The sequence below is a fragment of the Hyperolius riggenbachi genome, chromosome 8, assembly GCF_040937935.1.
Source record: "Hyperolius riggenbachi isolate aHypRig1 chromosome 8, aHypRig1.pri, whole genome shotgun sequence".
Lineage (NCBI taxonomy): Eukaryota > Metazoa > Chordata > Amphibia > Anura > Hyperoliidae > Hyperolius > Hyperolius riggenbachi.
This window is the reverse complement of record NC_090653.1, coordinates 106607146-106627127: the sequence shown is the minus strand read 5'-3', so window position 1 is coordinate 106627127 and position 19982 is coordinate 106607146. Positions and strand designations below refer to the sequence as shown.

The following is a 19982-nucleotide window of genomic DNA, read 5'->3' as shown; positions in this document are numbered from 1 at the left end:
ATAGTCACATGATCTATAGTTTGTGATAAGATAAGATGTATAATACAAATACAGTGGGACGCGAAAGTTTGGGCAACCTTGTTAATCGGCATGATTTTTCTGTATAAATCGTTGGTTGTTACAATAAAAAGTATCAGTTAAATATATCATATTAGGAGACACACACAGTGATATTTGAGAAGTGAAATGAAGTTTATTGGATTTACAGAAAGTGTGCAATAACTGTTTGAATCAGTGACAAAGCTGAAACTGCGCCAAGGCTGGATCATTCAACAAGACAACAACCGTAAACACTGCTCAAAATCCACTAAGGCATTAATGCAGAGGAACAAGTACAACATTCTGGAATGGCCATCTCAGTCCCCAGACCTGAATATAATTGAAAATATGTGGTGTAAGTCAAACCTGAATGAACTAGAGATGTTTTGTAAAGAGCAATGGCCCAAAATACCTTCAACCAGAATTCAGACTCTCATTGGAACCTACAGGAAGCATTTAGATGCTACAATTTATGCAAAAGGAGGATCTACTAAATATTGATTTCATTTATTTTTTTTGTGGTGCCCAAATTTATGCACCTGCCTAATTTTGTTTAACCACTTCACCCCAAGGCGGTTTTTACCTTAACGGACAAGAGCGATTTTCACCCTTCAGTGCTCATCCCTTTCATTTGCCAATAACTTAATCATTACTAATCACAATTAAATGATCTATATCTTATTTGTTTCACCATCAATTGGGCTTTTTGGGGTTGATATTTGTTTTCAGTAATTACTTCATTTTCTATGCATTTTACAGGAAATATAAGGAAAAAAATGAAAAAATACACTTCCTCCAATTTCATCCCCTATGGTTTTAATATAAACACTGCTACTGTACATAAAACCCACACATTTTATCTGCCTATTTGTCCTGGTTAGCACAACATTTTAATGATGTCCCTAGTACAAAGTATGGTGACAAGATATCATTTGGAAATAAAGGTGTATTTTTTTTTTGGTGGTTTTTTTCTCTCACAATTTTCACGTGCAAGGGGATGCAGGTGCATGCACTGGAGCATGCACGTGCACCGCGGGAGCGCGCATGTGCACCCGCGAGAGTGCGCAAAGTGGCAGCAGCACTGTCTGACTTATAAAAACGTCCTGGGGCCATTAAGAGGCTCTTGCAGCTTGTCATTAAGTGGTTAAACAATTATTGTGCACTTTATATAAATCCAATAAACTTAATTTCACTTCTCAAATATCACTGTGTGTGTCTCCTATATGATATATTTAACTGACATTTGTTTATTGTAACAACCGATGATTTATACAGGAAAATCATGATGATTAACAAGGTTGCCCAAGCGTTCGCATTCCACTGTATCTCATAGATCTTTTTCACTGAAGTCTACATTTTTTGTATAAATGATAAACAAAAGTTTGCTTTCTTAAAACAGAAAGAATTTGCGATAATTCAGGTTGGAGTGAGCTTGAGATGTCTCCCAGTGCAAGACTGCTGAATATATGAAAATTAACCATTGTACCCTTAGAAGCTACACACACCTCCAGAACCGCTGGAATGCAATGATGTGGCAGCTTGTATAAATGATAAATGATGGCGTATACAGGGCGTGGCCATGACAAGTCATAGGCGAAGCTAACAGCAGGGTATCTACAGGGCCCGCCCAGCAAAGCTTCTGGATAAACTCTCCCTCTCTTTGAATAAAAACATAAGGCACAAATCATCCTGCAGTCAGCCATACGAGACAAAACAACATAGAAATTTTCCACAATAACTACTTCTTAGGTTGTAATTAAGCAGGTGTAGCCGCCCTCCCCCCCCCCAAAAAAAAGTAAGAAAGGAAAACAAACACTTATTCTCTGACATGTCTTCCAATAACATAATTAGGTACCGTGTCTGCTTCAATCAACGTAATTAGGCAGCATTTCCATTCCAAACATTGTGATTAAATCGTTCCTCAAACAAGTAAATTGTGCAGTTTCCCCACAAGCAACATCATTTTGCAGTCTCCTCACCTTTTTGCAGTCTCCTCACCTTAATAAACATAATTAGCCAACATGTCCCTTCAAAGAGCATTATTAGACAGACTGCCCCCCTTCCCCCCCAAAAAACAAAAAAAACAAAAAAAACCTAAATTAGGCAAACTGTTCACACAAATATATAATGGCACTGTTTCACATGAAAGGGCAGACTGTGCTCAAAAATAGACTCTTCCCTTTCCTATCCAAGTTTGTAAAGCTGGACCAAGCATGGTTTGTTCTTTGCAGAGAGACCGGGACAAAACCCCCAAGGCAGTCGGCATACATACTTGACTGACTCAGCATACCTTGTGGGTGAAGGTTACTTTCCACAAATGCTAAGAATACATTTGATAGGGTGGCCTAGAACCAAGGCCGGGTTAAGGGGCTCGAGGGCCCTGAGACAAACTGAAGGGGGGGGGGGCAACTTGGCCAAACACCCCCCCCTTCCATTAACTAAATGCTCTCTGGGGGACTTGCGTGTAAAGCAGCAGCAATTACTCACCTGTCCTGGTGGGCAGCAGCTGCACAGTCCGGGCACTCTAGCCACACTGTCCTCCTTCTCTATGCCCCAGTGCGTGTTTTCACATAACACATAGAGAAGGAGGAGGACAGAGTGGCTATAGTGCCCAGATTGTGCAGCTGCCACCTGCCAGGAGAGGTGAGTAATTACTGCTGCTTCACACGCAAAGGCCCGGGGAGCAGTGTGAGCAGCATTTGGCAGGGCCATCAGCGTGGGGCCCCTGCAGAGGTCGGCAGCTCAGTTTGCCTTTATGGCAACACTGCCCTGCCTACAACTACCTAAAGATACCTTATCCAAATTGTGACTAAAGGAGAACATTCTTGTACCAATTAGAAATGAGAAACTTCAAGGATGGTGCAGAATTTGTAGCATTTGGCTCAGATGCAGACTGGTTCGGTTAAGTTAAAGGATACCCGAAGTGACATGATGATCATCATGTCACTTCGGGTATCCTTTAAATAAAAAAAAAACAACTAAGTTAAAAAATAAAGTTGAAAAGGTGTATGGATTTGATAACTATTGGGCAGGTACCGTACTCTGTCTGTCTATCAAATGAGTCAAGGTGAGCACTGTTAAAACAGCGCAGGAGATTTGGACGCAGCTGGCGCCACCATAGGCTGTAATAGGAATTATGGCTATAGCTGTGCTAAGTGAGTGATTTGGGTGCCATCAAAAGATGGAGCTCAAATTACTTTTATAACACTGTAATGCAGCCACCAGCAATCGCTGGAAGCCGAATTACATCATTCCCCCACTATCCATGGTGGCCTGGAGGGGGAATAGTAATTAACGCTGCCGGGACTTGTGCAGGAGCGGGGTAAGCTGTATATTGGCTTTATCCTGCGCCCAAATCTCCCGGCGGTTATGTAATAGGTATGCAAACAAGGAGCTTTTACCATGAATGAGTCACAGTTCTCCTCACCTCTGTTTTTTCATCATCTAAAAATCTCTTTGGCTTTTCTTTTTTTCTCCTTCAAGTTCCCCTACAAACTCCTATCACGATTAAAGCTGTAAACTGTATTCTAACAAGTTAAGTGTTCTCAGTCTTGTTGAGGGTAACTGGATCTCTAAGCATAAAATCCCCATACAGGGTCATGATATGTTGCTTTAGAAGCACCGGCGTAACAATAGGGGATGCGACCCCTGCCCCCGTGGGGGGACCCGGGACCTCCGTAGGGCCCGCTCAGGGACTTATGGGGGTCGCAACATAAGAGGAGAGCGTGGCCGCAGATCGATGGTGAGGGGGGGACAATACCCCCCTCACCTCGGGCTCTCCTCATAGCACTCCCCTCCTGCAATCATTAGTGGCAGCGGGCGGCAGCAGGCTGAGCACATACCTCCTTAGCACCGGAGATTCCCATCAGTAAGTGCTTCATGTTACTTCCTGTGTAAACAGGAAGTAGCATGAAGCTCTTAGTGATCGGAGACCTCCTGCGCCATGGAGGTATGTGTCCAGCCTGCCAGCGCCCGCCCACTGCCACTAATGATTGCAGGAGGGGAACGCAGAGAGGAGAGCCCGAGGTGAGGGAGGGGGGGGGGGAATGTCCCCCCTCCCCACCGGTGTGCGGCCACGCTCTCCTCTTATGTTGCGACCCCTCCTGCCACCCAAAAAGTCCCTGAGCGGGCCCTAGGGAGGGGGGGCCCAGATTTTTTTTTGCAGGAGGGCTGGTGGTTTCTAGTTATGCCCCTGTTTAGAAGTAGTTTAGAAATAGTTCACTAATCAACTTTTATCTGACATGGTTGCATAACTTAGCTAGGCCTCTCAATAGTGAAGCATACTGCGCTATAGTCTTACAGCAGAGAAATGTATTATGACTATTAATATCTGCAAAATTGACCAATATTTTTCAACCTGAATTACCACTGCCCAATAGAAGAGTATTGTTTATTTTACTGATACTCTATTAGCGGCTATTTCCAGAACCCAAATTTCCGTGGTGCCCATTTTGCCTGTATGCAATGGCAGGGCCTGCTATGCGAAGCAGGTTATCTCAGCGCCCACTTAGTGCCGGATTTAAGCGCGCTGTTCACACACTGTAGTATGGAGATCAGCAGTAGCCAGATACTGAATTATATGCAGGTATTAAGTAATCAATAGGGAAATATATATTTTACATTCTCCTAGATTATATTATGTTCAGGACCCGCCTCTCAGCTTTCCCTGCACCCAACTGACTAGCGGTGTGTCCCCTCCTATGCCTATAGCAGTTCATACAAAATGTAATGTGCTAATATCAAACTTCCACAAAAATCAGATATCTCAGCTCAGATCATTTTTTAGCAGATAATTGGTTGTTGTGTGTTTATGCATCTTGTACTTTATATCTACTTTTGGACTGCTTTATCCAAATAAAGGCCATTGCATAAGGCCGATTTCCTACTTAATACCATTGTGATGAGCAGGCATCCGACAGACACCAACCTCAAGAGTACGGAACGCTGATACTATGTTGCTAGTAAAAATGCTGACAGATATCACAATCTGCTGCTGGCTTGACCATCTATGATGCAAAGCTAAACAAGCAATTTCCTGCTAGCAAAAGTGTTACTAACTGGGGAATTTCCCAGTTGCATTTACCCCAAAGCTAAATACATCTACCAAAACCTTACCTGTTTATTCATGAAGATATATATGAGAGGATTGACACATGTGCTGCTCTTGGCCAGAATAGATGGTATGATGCCTACTGCGGGGGAGATAATTCCCGGTCTACCAAAAGTTGTAATTAAAGACACTAATCCGTAAGGCATCCAGCAGAAGAGATAGCAGGTGATCATGCAGAGCACCATGAACATTAAGTGATGTTCCCTCTTCTGAGCCGTACTTAGGTTAATACGACACATCTGTGAAGAAAATGAAGATTAGCATTAGAACAAACTGGAAAGCTCAACTCCGCCCATAAGTTTTTTTCAATTTGGAAATCGTTTGCTAGATTCTTACTGCTGTCTGTGCCCCTACTGGAAAGATATCTGCCCGCTTCTTGTCCAAGTGATACCAAATACAATAGAATCTCTTTATAGTAAACCAGTGGCGGACAAAGCCAGCGATGGGCCCCTGTGCAAAATAAATGAAGCGGACCCCATGTGAGTGGGCGTGGTCATAACAAATCATGGCTGGATCCAAACAATGCCGATAAGATAAAAGTACATGAACTTAGGTCACATTCTGTAGGCACTGTATCAATGTAGCACACATTTTAAACTTGTGTATGACTGGGACACAAGTTATTAACACTGTTTCTCTTGAGTTTCAAAGAGAAATGCATGGAGAGAAGCCTAGAGGATAACCAGGCCTTAACTGGTGCAACTGCATGGGCCCTAGAGGACATGGGGCCCCTGTGTGGCTACACAGCCTGCGCGGGCCTATGTCCGCCTCTGTAGTAAACTCTCATATAGTAAACCTCTAGCTATAGTAAACTCAATCCTTAGCTCCCTGCAAATGTGTCTTTATAAATATACAATGTATAATCAATTCGGAAATAGTAAACTTCTGTACCTAGGTTGTCACAAGGAAAGGAAATGAGTGACAAAAGTAAAAATGCTAGAAGCTGCCTTTTACTGTACCCCAAAAAGTTTTTTTTTTTTTTAAACAGGAGAGATAATTGATTAGATAAATACAGTAGATAGTGGGCCATATGCAATTTACTTTTTCTCCTTAGTTTTCTCTAAGTTGATATTTTCACACCTTGTAAATAAAATCCCCTTTAACCCCCTTGGCGGTACGCAGTTTCTGAGGCTGCGTCCGCCGGGAGGTTTTTTGCCCCCCAATTTTTTTTTTAAAACGCTTTAGCTAGCATTTCGCTAGCTAAGCGTTTGTGAAAAGCTGCTCTGGTCCCATGCCCGCCGGCTATACATACCTCGCCACGATCCCACGAAAAGCGCAGTTTCCTGATTGGCTTCCGGCGTTGCTATGGCAAAGATCGGAGATGACGTCATAGAAGTCAGGACGTCATCCGCAATCCTGATTGCCGTCATCGCGAAGACTGGAGCCGATTGGGCGGCTGCACCGTTGTGGGAACGCTGGGGGGTACGTATACCGGAAGGTATTGCGTGCGATCGCAGGGGACCGGAGCAACTTTGTGCATACGCATAGCTAGCGAACCGCTATCTAAAGCGTATGCCACCATTTAAAAAAAATAAGTCCTGGGGCCATGTGACCCTCCGCGGCGGCTACCCCGTGTGTAGTACGGGGTTACCGCCAAGGAGGTTAAAGAGAATCTGAAGTGAAAATAAACTTATGATATCATGAATTGTATGTGTAGCACAGCTAAGAAATAGATTATTAGTAGCAAAGGAAAGAACCTCATATTGTTTCCAGTACAGGAAGAGAAAAAAAAAAACACAGTTTTTATCTATGCAAAAGAGCTTGTCTGAGCTCTCTGACCCAACTTGGGTCAGAGACAGCCCTATTTTCTGAAGCACTTATACATCAAAGAAACAGTGAAAAACAGCTTCAGATAAGGTTTTACTGCAGGGGAGTTCAAAGGGTCATTAGCGCTGCACTGTTTCTTAGCTTAGTGTTGTTTATAATTGCAAATATGAGAGAATGATGCAATAGTTTAAAAAAAAGCTATAGAACTGAAGATGAAAATATAAGACTTTTCTTTCCTACTAATGTTCTATTATTTATTCGTACTACACATACAATTCATTATATCATGAGGGGTTTTTTTTCGGCTTCAGCTTCACTTTAAACCCCCAGCAAGCAAGAAAATAATAATCAAATTCAATTCAATTTTGATAGTACGTTTTGTACTACTTTTGGTAGTTTTTAAATTGGGAAATGCTGAAAAGTTATTTTAAAGAGAAACTGAAAAATTATCATGCAGAAGAAAACTTCGAAAAAGTGAATTAAATATGAAAAAAAAAAAGTTATGAAAATTGGATCACCTTTTGCACAGAAATCCTGGGGAAATTGAACGCCAGGGAGGTTAAAACACTAATTTTTTCAGACTGAATGTCACCAGGTTCAGCCGCAGGAGCGGGACGGCGGTGCGTGCACGAGTGAAATGGGTCTGCACCAACTGGCCCAGACTGGCCAAGCTAACGGGGCGTCTACCGGGTAAACGAAGAGGCGGAGGAGGACGGCGGGGAAGCGACCGATGCGGAGGGGGCTGTAGGAAGCCCCAGGCATGTATATAACTTTTATAGCTTAGATCTCTGGTACACTTTAAGCTAGGTGTAGCTAGACTCTAAATAAACAAACAGACAGTTGCAACTTGTAAATTTACCTCTGCTATGGACTTTATACAATTCACTTTTTCTTCATCATTTTCTGCCAGGTGACATTGTCACAACTTATCAATAAAATGCCTTTTTAAAGGGGAACTGAAATAAGAGGTATACGGAGGCTGCCATATTTATTTCCTTTTAATCAATACCAGTTGCATGGCAGCCCTGCTGGTCTATTTCTCTGCAGTAGTATCTGAATAACACCAGAAACACGCATGCAGCTAGTCTTGTCAGATCTGCCTTTAAAGTCTGAAACACCTGATCTGCTGCATGCTTGTTCAGGGGCTATGGCTAATAGTATTAGAGGCAGAGGATCAGCAGGGCTGCCAGGCAACTGGTATTGCTTAAAAGGAAATAAACATGGCAGCCTCCATATACCTATCTCTTCAGTTCCCCTTTAACCACTTGAGGACTCAGCCTTTACCCCCCCTTAAGGACCAGCGCTGTTTTTTCCATTCAGACCACTGCAGCTTTAACGGTTTATTGCTCGCTCATACAACCTACCACCTAAATGAATTTTGGCTCCTTTTCTTCTCACTAATACAGCTTTCTTTTGATGCTATTTGATTGCTGCTGCGAGTTTTACTTTTTATTATATTCATCAAAAAAGACATGAATTTTGGCAAAAAAATGATTTTTTTAACTTTCTGTGCTGACATTTTTCAAATAAAGTAAAATTTCTGTATACATGCAGCGCGAAAAATGTGGACAAACATGTTTTTGATGAAAAAAAACCCATTCAGTGTATATTTATTGGTTTGGGTAAAAGTTATAGCGTTTACAAACTATGGTGCAAAAAGTGAATTTTCCCATTTTTAAGCATCTCTGACTTTCCTGACTACCTGTCATGTTTCATGAGGTGCTAAAATTCCAGGATAGTATAAATACCCCACAAATAACCCCATTTTGGAAAGAAGACATCCCAAAGTATTCACTGAGAGGCATAGTGAGTTCATAGAAGATTTTATTTTTTGTCACAAGTTAGCGGAAAATGACAGTTTGTCACAAAAAAAAAAAAAAAAAAAAGGTTTCCATTTCTGCTAACTTGTAACAAAAAAAAATGAAATCTGCCATGGACTCAACATGCCCCTCAATGAATACCTTGAAGTGTCTATTTTTCAAAATGGGGTCATTTATGGGGTGTGTTTACTGTCCTGGCATTTTGGGGGGTGCGGAATTGTAAGCACCCCTGTAAAGCCTAAAAGTAGTCATTGCACTGTGGGCCTCTTAGCGCAGTTTGGCTGCAAAAAAGTGTCACACATATGGTATCGCTATACTCGGGAGAAGTAGTACAATGTGTTTTGGGGTGTATTTTTACACATACCCATGCTGGGTGGGAGAAATATCTCTGCAAATGACAATTTTTTGATTTTTTTACACACAATTGTCCATTTACAGAGTTATTTCTCCCACTCAGCATGGGTATGTATAAAAATACACCCCAAAACACATTGTACTACTTCTCCTGAGTACGGCGATACCACATGTGTGGCACTTTTTTGCACCCTAACTGCGCTAAGGGGCCCAAAGTCCAATGAGTACCTTTAGGATTTCACAGGTCATTTTGAGACATTTGGTTTCAAGACTACTCCTCACGGTTTAGGGCCCCTAAAATGCCAGGGCAGTATAGGAACCCCACAAATGACCCCATTTTACAAAGAAGACACCCCAAGGTACTCAATTAGGAGTATGGTGAGTTCATAGAAGATTTTACTTTTTGTCACAAGTTAGCGGAAAATGATTGTTATTGGGTTTTTTTTACCAAGTGTCATTTTCCGCTAACTTGTGACAAAAAATAAAATCTTCTATGAACTCACCATACTCCTAACGGAATACCTTGGGATGTCCTCTTTGTAAAATGGGGTCATTTGTGGGGTTCCTATACTGCTCTGGCATTTTAGGGGCCCTAAACCGTGAGGAGTAGTCTTGAAACCAAATGTTTCAAAATGACCTGTGAAATGCTAAAGGTACTCATTGGACTCTGGGCCCCTTAGCGCAGTTAGGGTGCAAAAAAGTGCCACACATGTGGTATCGCCGTACTCGGGAGAAGTAGTACAATGTGTTTTGGGGTGTATTTTTACACATACCCATATTGGGTGGGAGAAATACCTCTGTAAATGACAATTTTTTGATTTCTTTACACACAATTGTCAATTTACAGAGATATTTCTCCCACCCAATATGGGTATGTGTAAAAATACACCCCAAAACACATAATACTACTTCTCCTGAGTACGGCGGTACCACATGTGTGGCACTTTTTTGCATCCTAACTGCGCTAAGGGGCCCAGAGTCCAATGAGTACCGTTAGCATTTCACAGGTCATTTTGAGAAATTTGGTTTCAAGACTACTCCTCACGGTTTAGGGCCCCTAAAATGCCAGGGCAGTATAGGAACCCCACAAATGACCCCATTTTAGAAAGAAGACACCCCAAGGTACTCAATTAGGAGTATGGTGAGTTCATAGAAGATTTTACTTTTTGTCACAAGTTAGCGGAAAATGATTGTTATTGGTTTTTTTTACCAAGTGTCATTTTCCGCTAACTTGTGACAAAAAATAAAATCTTCTATGAACTCACCATACTCCTAACGGAATACCTTGGGATGTCCTCTTTGTAAAATGGGGTCATTTGTGGGGTTCCTATACTGCTCTGGCATTTTAGGGGCCCTAAACCGTGAGGAGTAGTCTTGAAACCAAATGTTTCAAAATGACCTGTGAAATGCTAAAGGTACTCATTGGACTCTGGGCCCCTTAGCGCAGTTAGGGTGCAAAAAAGTGCCACACATGTGGTATCGCCGTACTCGGGAGAAGTAGTACAATGTGTTTTGGGGTGTATTTTTACACATACCCATATTGGGTGGGAGAAATACCTCTGTAAATGACAATTTTTTGATTTCTTTACACACAATTGTCAATTTACAGAGATATTTCTCCCACCCAATATGGGTATGTGTAAAAATACACCCCAAAACACATAATACTACTTCTCCTGAGTACGGCGGTACCACATGTGTGGCACTTTTTTGCATCCTAACTGCGCTAAGGGGCCCAGAGTCCAATGAGTACCGTTAGCATTTCACAGGTCATTTTGAGAAATTTGGTTTCAAGACTACTCCTCACGGTTTAGGGCCCCTAAAATGCCAGGGCAGTATAGGAACCCCACAAATGACCCCATTTTAGAAAGAAGACACCCCAAGGTACTCAATTAGGAGTATGGTGAGTTCATAGAAGATTTTACTTTTTGTCACAAGTTAGCGGAAAATGATTGTTATTGGTTTTTTTTACCAAGTGTCATTTTCCGCTAACTTGTGACAAAAAATAAAATCTTCTATGAACTCACCATACTCCTAACGGAATACCTTGGGATGTCCTCTTTGTAAAATGGGGTCATTTGTGGGGTTCCTATACTGCTCTGGCATTTTAGGGGCCCTAAACCGTGAGGAGTAGTCTTGAAACCAAATGTTTCAAAATGACCTGTGAAATGCTAAAGGTACTCATTGGACTCTGGGCCCCTTAGCGCAGTTAGGGTGCAAAAAAGTGCCACACATGTGGTATCGCCGTACTCGGGAGAAGTAGTACAATGTGTTTTGGGGTGTATTTTTACACATACCCATATTGGGTGGGAGAAATACCTCTGTAAATGACAATTTTTTGATTTCTTTACACACAATTGTCAATTTGCAGAGATATTTCTCCCACCCAATATGGGTATGTGTAAAAATACACCCCAAAACACATAATACTACTTCTCCTGAGTACGGCGGTACCACATGTGTGGCACTTTTTTGCATCCTAACTGCGCTAAGGGGCCCAGAGTCCAATGAGTACCGTTAGCATTTCACAGGTCATTTTGAGAAGTTTGGTTTCAAGACTACTCCTCACGGTTTAGGGCCCCTAAAATGCCAGAGCAGTATAGGAACCCCACAAATGACCCCATTTTACAAAGAGGACATCCCAAGGTATTCCGTTAGGAGTATGGTGAGTTCATAGAAGATTTTATTTTTTGTCACAAGTTAGCGGAAAATGACACTTGGTAAAAAAACCCATTAACAATCATTTTCCGCTAACTTGTGACAAAAAGTAAAATCTTCTATGAACTCACCATACTCCTAATTGAGTACCTTGGGGTGTCTTCTTTCTAAAATGGGGTCATTTGTGGGGTTCCTATACTGCTCTGGCATTTTAGGGGCCCTAAACCGTGAGGAGTAGTCTTGAAACCAAATGTTTCAAAATGACCTGTGAAATGCTAAAGGTACTCATTGGACTCTGGGCCCCTTAGCGCAGTTAGGGTGCAAAAAAGTGCCACACATGTGGTATCGCCGTACTCGGGAGAAGTAGTACAATGTGTTTTGGGGTGTATTTTTACACATACCCATATTGGGTGGGAGAAATATCTCTGTAAATGACAATTTTTTGATTTCTTTACACACAATTGTCCATTTACAGAGATATTTCTCCCACCCAATATGGGTATGTGTAAAAATACACCCCAAAACACATTGTACTACTTCTCCCGAGTACAGCGATACCACATTTGTGGCACTTTTTTGCACCCTAACTGCGCTAAGGGGCCCAGAGTCCAATGAGTACCGTTACCATTTCACAGGTCATTTTGAGAAATTTGGTTTCAAGACTACTCCTCACGGTTTAGGGCCCCTAAAATGCCAGAGCAGTATAGGAACCCCACAAATGACCCCATTTTACAAAGAGGACATCCCAAGGTATTCCGTTAGGAGTATGGTGAGTTCATAGAAGATTTTATTTTTTGTCACAAGTTAGCGGAAAATGACACTTGGTAAAAAAACCCATTAACAATCATTTTCCGCTAACTTGTGACAAAAAGTAAAATCTTCTATGAACTCACCATACTCCTAATTGAGTACCTTGGGGTGTCTTCTTTCTAAAATGGGGTCATTTGTGGGGTTCCTATACTGCTCTGGCATTTTAGGGGCCCTAAACCGTGAGGAGTAGTCTTGAAACCAAATTTCTCAAAATGACCTGTGAAATGCTAACGGTACTCATTGGACTCTGGGCCCCTTAGCGCAGTTAGGGTGCAAAAAAGGGCCACACATGTGGTATTGCCGTACTCGGGAGAAGTAGTACAATGTGTTTTGGGGTGTATTTTTACACATACCCATATTGGGTGGGAGAAATATCTCTGTAAATGGACAAATGTGTGTAAAAAAAATCAAAAAATTGTCATTTACAGAGTGATTTCTTCTACCCATCATGGGTATGTGTAAAAATACACCCTAAAACACATTGGTCTACTTCTCCCGGGTACGGCGATAGCACGTGTGGCACTTTTTTGCAGCCTAACTGCGCTAAGGGGCCCAACGTGCAATGACTACCTTTGGGCTTTACAGGGGTGCTCACAATTTAGCCCCCCCCCCCACATGACAGGACAGTTAACAAACCCCACAAATGACCCCATTTTAAAAATAAGACACCACAAAGTATTCCATGAGGGGCATGGTGAGTTTATAAAAAAAATTCTTTTTTGTCACAAGTTAGCAGAAAAGGATACTTTGTGAAAAAAAACAAAAAACAACAATTTATGCTAACTTGTGACAAAAAACAAAATCTTCTATGAACTCACCATGCACCTCACGGAATACTTTGGGGTGTCCTCTTTCCAAAATGGGGTCATTTGTGGGGTCTGTCCTGGCATTTTAGGGCCTCTGCAATCATTACATGTATGGCCAGTATTTCTGCTATACTCCTTATATTGGGCATACAGGTAGTGCATTCTGGGCTGAAAGGAAAAATGAATGGCAAACATCCCTTCATTCGCATCGATCAATGTGGATGAACAAATATCTGCCAAAAAATGTGAAACAAAAAGAAAAGAAAGAGAGACATAGGAGCTGCCACCCCAAAAATCCAAACCCACCAGCTCGTATGCCCAGGCAATCCTGATTTATTCATCCACATTGATCGATGTGAATGGAGAAATCATTGCTTGAGTTCTTTTTTGATACAAAGTGCTTGCCAAAGCATATGAACCCCAACACCACACCTTGGCCCATATGCCTCGGCAAACGTATCTTTTTTACTGTGGAGGAGAAATCTCGTCCTACAGCGCTGCATGCACCGATTTTGTGTAACCTGACAGAAGCGCAATGCTTCTGTCAGGATGCACCATCAGTGCTGCAGCTGATTGGTCGGTCGGTCGGTCGGTCGGTCTGGATAGAAAAAAGAGAGAAGAAAAACGAAAAAAACAAAACAAAAAGGAGGGGAAGGCGTCCGCCTGGACATAGGAGCTGCCACCCCAAAAATCCAAACCCACCAGCTCGTATGCCCAGGCAATCCTGATTTATTCATCCACATTGATCGATGTGAATGGAGAAATCATTGCTTGAGTTCTTTTTTGATACAAAGTGCTTGCCAAAGCATATGAATCCCCAACACCACACCTTGGCCCATATGCCTCGGCAAACGTATCTTTTTTACTGTGGAGGAGAAATCTCGTCCTACAGCGCTGCATGCACCGATTTTGTGTAACCTGACAGAAGCGCAATGCTTCTGTCAGGATGCACCATCAGTGCTGCAGCTGATTGGTCGGTCGGTCGGTCGGTCTGGATAGAAAAAAGAGAGAAGAAAAACGAAAAAAAACAAAACAAAAAGGAGGGGAAGGCGTCCGCCTGGACATAGGAGCTGCCACCCCAAAAATCCAAACCCACCAGCTCGTATGCCCAGGCAATCCTGATTTATTCATCCACATTGATCGATGTGAATGGAGAAATCATTGCTTGAGTTCTTTTTTGATACAAAGTGCTTGCCAAAGCATATGAATCCCCAACACCACACCTTGGCCCATATGCCTCGGCAAACGTATCTTTTTTACTGTGGAGGAGAAATCTCGTCCTACAGCGCTGCATGCACCGATTTTGTGTAACCTGACAGAAGCGCAATGCTTCTGTCAGGATGCATCATCAGTGCTGCAGCTGATTGGTCGGTTGGAAAAAAAGAGAGAAGAAAAAAAAAAAAAAAAAAAAAAAAAGCAAGCAAGCAGCAAAGCGCTTCAATAACATTAACTTTTTAAACTTTATTAAATATGTTCAAACCAAACAATAACATTGGTAACCAAATATTAACTTTTTTGCTTACCTGTTTTTTTTTTTTTTGTTTTTTTTTACCTGCGAGCTGAGGATAAACTTCTCCTCCCCCATGGGTCAATGTGCAAAGTGCAAATCGCACAGATATGTGGCGAAGTACATTATGCATTCTGTCCCAAGTGAAAGGAGAGGTTTCTGGCAGGCCAGTGTATTTGGATCTCTCAAAACCTGATGTTTGGGTTCACACTGCATACTGGCCTATCCGGTCGGTCGAGCCCGCCGCACCGTCTCGCCCAAAATAGATCTTCAGGGAATACCACAAGAGTAGCATTCGGCCTAGTAATTAACTGCGTCGCCGTAGACTAACATGACTTCCGGGCCGACCCAAATTGCCGCAGAAGCCACGCAGTAACGTAGGCATGCACTAGCGTTAAGTCAAGCACTTCCGGCGTAGGGGGGGACCGCAAAGTGTGACTTTTGCTAGGCAATTTGCCCTAACGCATCGCGCCAGTGTGAAATAGCACTGAGAGACCCTTGTGTGCCTACTGCTGTGTCTGTAGTTCCCTAGGTTCTAAAAGTGTGCCTTCTCATGGTACCTCTCATAACACTCCCCTAGGCATAGGCCAGGCTGGTCAGGACAGCGGGGACAGTAAACGGGGGTGTCATGCCTTATTCCAGCCTTGCTGCAGACACGACATCTTTTTCTGGGGTTGCGTTGAGTTGGGGTACTGGGAATCGGGTAGGCGTAATGCCTTCCATGCAGCCGGCTAGTTGCATTTGGGGGTTGGGCTCTGTCACCTTCTGGATAGAGGAGTGCCGAAACAATGTCTTCCTGGAATTGAAGGAAAGATCCAGTTCTCCCAGCCTTACTGTAGAGAACAAAGCTGTTGTACATCGCCAATTGAATTAAATACACAGACACTTTCTTATACCAGCGTCTGGTTTTCCGGGAAATTAAATAGGGCCCTAACATCTGGTCATTGAAGTCCACCCCTCCCATGTTGGCATTATAGCTGTGGACGGCGAGGGGCTTTTCAATGACCTCTGTTGCCCGTGTAATTTGTACTGTCGTGTCTGTGTGAATGGTAGACAGAAGGTAAACGTCCCTCTTGTCCTTCCATTTCACCGAGAGCAAGTCATCGGTACACAAGGCGGCCCTCTCCCCCCGTTGAAGTCTGGTGTTAACGAGCTGTTGGGGGAAGCCCCGGCGACTAGGCCGCACGGTGCCACAGCATCGGATTCCTTCTAACTTTAAGTGCTGAAAGAGGGCCACACTTGTGTAAAAGTTGTCCACATAAAGATGGTACCCCTTCTGGAACAAGGGTGACACCAAGTCCCACACAATCTTTCCACTGCTCCCCAGGTAGTCAGGACATCCGACCGGCTCCAATTTTGAGTCTTTTCCCTCATAGACCCTAAAACGAGATGTATAGCCTGTGGCCCTATCACAGAGCTTATACAGTTTCACCCCATACCGGGCGCGCTTGCTTGGGATGTACTGTTTGATGCCAAGGCGCCCGGTAAAATGTACGAGGGACTCATCTACACAGATGTTCTGTTCAGGGGTATAAGCATCTGCAAATGTGGATGACAGGTGGTCTATGAGGGGCCGAATTTTGTGGAGCCGGTCATAAGCTGGGTGGTCTCTTTCATGACAGGTGTCGTTGTCATTGAAATGCAGGAAGCGCAGGATGATCTCAAATCGCGTCCTGGACATGGCAGCAGAGAACACGGGCATGTTATGTATTTGGCGTGTAGACCAATAAGAGCGCAATACATTTTTTTTAGTAATACCCATGTTGAGGAGAAGGCCCAAAAAAATTTTAAGTTCGGAAACTTGGAGTGGTTTCCATTGAAAAGGCTGGGCGTGGCAGCTTTTCGGATGGGCGGTTATAAATTGTGTGGCATATAGGTTGGTCTCAGCCACAATTAAGTCAAGGAGATCCTGGGTGAGGAACAGTTCAAAAAAGTCTAGGGCCGATCCTAGTTCAAATGTCTCCACCTGGACTCCAGACTGGGCGGTGAAAGGGGGCAGTATGGGTGCGGCGGGATCAGGGGAATGCCAATCAGGGTTTGCCAGCACCTCTGGAAAACCAATGGGAGTACGGGCCCGTCTACTTGGTGGCTGCGGATCGGATCTTAATTCACGTACCACCGAACCAGTTTCTACTTCCAGGATGGTGTCCGCCACTTCATCAGGGTCTTCTGCGGAAGTACTGGTGTTGATAGGCCCAGGAGATGCTGCGCTGCTGGTGCATGCCTCACCAAGAAAAATCAGATCAGCGCCACTCTGCTGCCCTTGAGACTGATCTTCCGCCACCTGCAGTCCAGTGACATGGGGTGTGGTACGCCTGGCTCTAGCCGGGACCTCAACCTCGTCATCGGAACTATCGGTCTGAGAGCCACTGCTGTCTACAGGATCGTACTCTGAACCCGAAGATTCGTCGAATAAGTCGACCCAATCATCCTCATCCGACTGGTCCATGTACCTGTAGATGTCTTCATTGGAAAACCTCTTTTTTGCCATGGTGGCCTGCTAAATTTAGGAGGTATTCCTCTGAGACTACCCAGGAAAAGAGCACCTACCTAGCGAAAGGGAGTACTTGAGAGGTAGAAAGCTGTGGTCACTGAGTTTAGATAAAAAAAATCAAAACTGATGTTTACAGTGCCACAGCTTGTGTACAGTGTTTTTTGCAGTGATCAGAAAAAAGAAATTTCTGTCACTGCGGTGGGGCGGGCTGAACGCAGTGCAGGCGAACGATCAGGTCTGATCGGGCAAACACTGCGTTTTTTTGTGGATCCTAGAGACCCTAATATAGATCTGACTGTGATCACTAATAATCACTTACAGATACTATATAGTACCAATGCTGATTAGCGACAGTGATGACGCTAATTAGTGACTGTGGTGCAGTGGGCTGAGCACTAACTGACACTAACAACCCTTTTGCTTAGATAACTGGCCTAACTGTTTGTTACCACTAGTGATACTAAAAATTTTTTTAGATCACTAGGACAGTGATAGTGATGGTGATGGTGAGGGGGGGGGGGGGGGGGGGGTTGGGGATCAGAGAGCAATCACAAATAATCAAAAACAATCACGAGACAATTACAACACAATTACAGCAATCGGCGCAATCAAAGCCAATCACGGACCAATTGAATCCAATAACGTGACAATCAAAAACCAATTACGTGACAATTGAAGCCAATCACACGACAATCGATACTAATCACAGGGCAAAACAGCCAATCAGTGGGCAATTGGCACAATCAAAACCAATTACGGACAATTGAAGCCAATCACGCGACAATCGAAGCCCAATTACGTGACAATCGAAGCCAATCACACGACAATCGATGCCAATCACAGTGCAATTGAGACAATTGTAGCCAAACAAAGCACAATCAAGCCTTACAGACAGGAGATAAGATACACAATGGCAGGGGGGAGAATATACGCAATCAATGAACTAGGACGGTGTGGGGAGGATCGGAAGGGGTGGGGGGTGATCAGATACCCCTAAGGGGTAGTTGGGGGTCTAATCTGATGGATAGGAGTGACAGGTGGTGATAGATGGGTTATTGACGGGTGATAAGTGGGTGTTTACAGGGAAAAACAGATGTAAACAATGGACTGCTGATGTGATCAGGGGGGGGGGGTGTCTCGGAGGGATCTGAAAGGGTGGGTGGGTGATCAGAAGCCCCTAATGGGCAGTTGGGGGTCTGATCTGATGGGGGGCAGTGGCAGGTGGTGACAAGGGATGATTGACAGGTGACGGATAGGTGATTGACAGCTGATCAGCGGGCAATTACAGGGAAGATAGATGCAGTATACGGGGGGGGGGGGGAGATCTGAAGGGGTGGGGGGTGATCAGATACCCCTAAGGGGCAGTTGGGGGTCTGATCTAATGGGGGGCAGTGACAGGTGGTGACAAGGGATGATTGACAGGTGACTGATAGGTGATTGGCAGCTGATCACTGGGGAGATAGACAGATGCAGGGGAGATAGATAGGTTCAGTATACAGAGGGGGGGGGGGGGGGTCGGGGGGAGATCTGGAGGTGTGGGGGTGATCAGATACCCCTAAGGGGTAGTTGGGGGTCTGCTCTGATGGATAGAAGTGACAGGTGGTGACAGGGATTTATTGATGGGTGATATGGGGGGTGGTTAGGTCTGATCTGCGGGCTGCAGGGGGGTACAGGGGGGTGTCTGATGGGTGCTGCGGGTGATCGGGGGGTCTGTGGGGCTCCTAAAGTGTGTGTGTGTGCACTCTTACTGTGCCTGCTCTCCTCGCTGGTGGTCGATCGCTAAGTGTGACCACCAGCGGGAGGCAGGCAGTATAATACAGTTTGTTACGTAAACAAACTGTATTATACTCATTCTATTGGGCAATTTGAATGTTTACAGCCCGCCGGCGCTGCTGATTGGCCGGCGGGCTGAAGTCACATGGGGGCCGAAGAGTGTGACGTAGCGATCGCGCGGCTACAGCCGCGCGATCGCTCGTTAATCAGGCTGCAGCCGGCGACGCAGTACTGCGTCGCTGGTCCTGCAGCTGCCACTTTGCCGACGCACGGTATAAGCGTGCGGTCGGCAAGTGGTTAAGCCACCAGCAAGCAAGAAAAAATGAATGCTATAAATTTTGACAGGAGGTTGTCATGTAATTTTTAACTTTTTCAATTGCAGTGTAGAAATAAATGTTATTTTAAACAGAAGATGAAAGATGATCTCCTAGCAGAAAACTTGTGAAACTGAATGAGGGCCAATATGTTTGACATCAGGGGAACTCATTGTAGATTGAATACAGTAACTATAATATGATCATGATATGACCAGAATTATGGTCTGGAACATTACTAATATTTTTATCTCCTTCTTCCAGTTCAGGATTTCCAAGGTGATGTTTTTTTTTTTTGTTCTTTTACTAATGTTACCATATACTTATTCTTCTTGGAAGGGTGAGGATATCTAGTGGATCCCTTTTTATTTATGTAGGTTTTCAGATTACGCCATAAGTCTCCACACTGGTACCCCTACTTCCACTTCTGAGGCACGCCAAGCTGGGATAGAGACCTTTGTCTTCACCATTGGATAAGGTGGAAGAGGTAAAAAGCTTACCATTCCTCTTTTGCAGGGTAGCACCCATTT

The 19982-nt window shown here is 43.9% G+C and overlaps 1 protein-coding gene across 1 annotated transcript in view; it reads right to left on the bottom strand.

Moving 5' to 3' along the window:
* Positions 1-19982, bottom strand: part of LOC137528284 (pinopsin-like) — a 92825-nt gene that overhangs the window by 10114 nt on the left and 62729 nt on the right. Inside the window, exon 3 of the mRNA XM_068249575.1 lies at positions 5155-5388. Within this exon, the coding sequence (XP_068105676.1) occupies positions 5155-5388 (234 nt within the window). The remainder of the gene's footprint in view (positions 1-5154; positions 5389-19982) is intronic.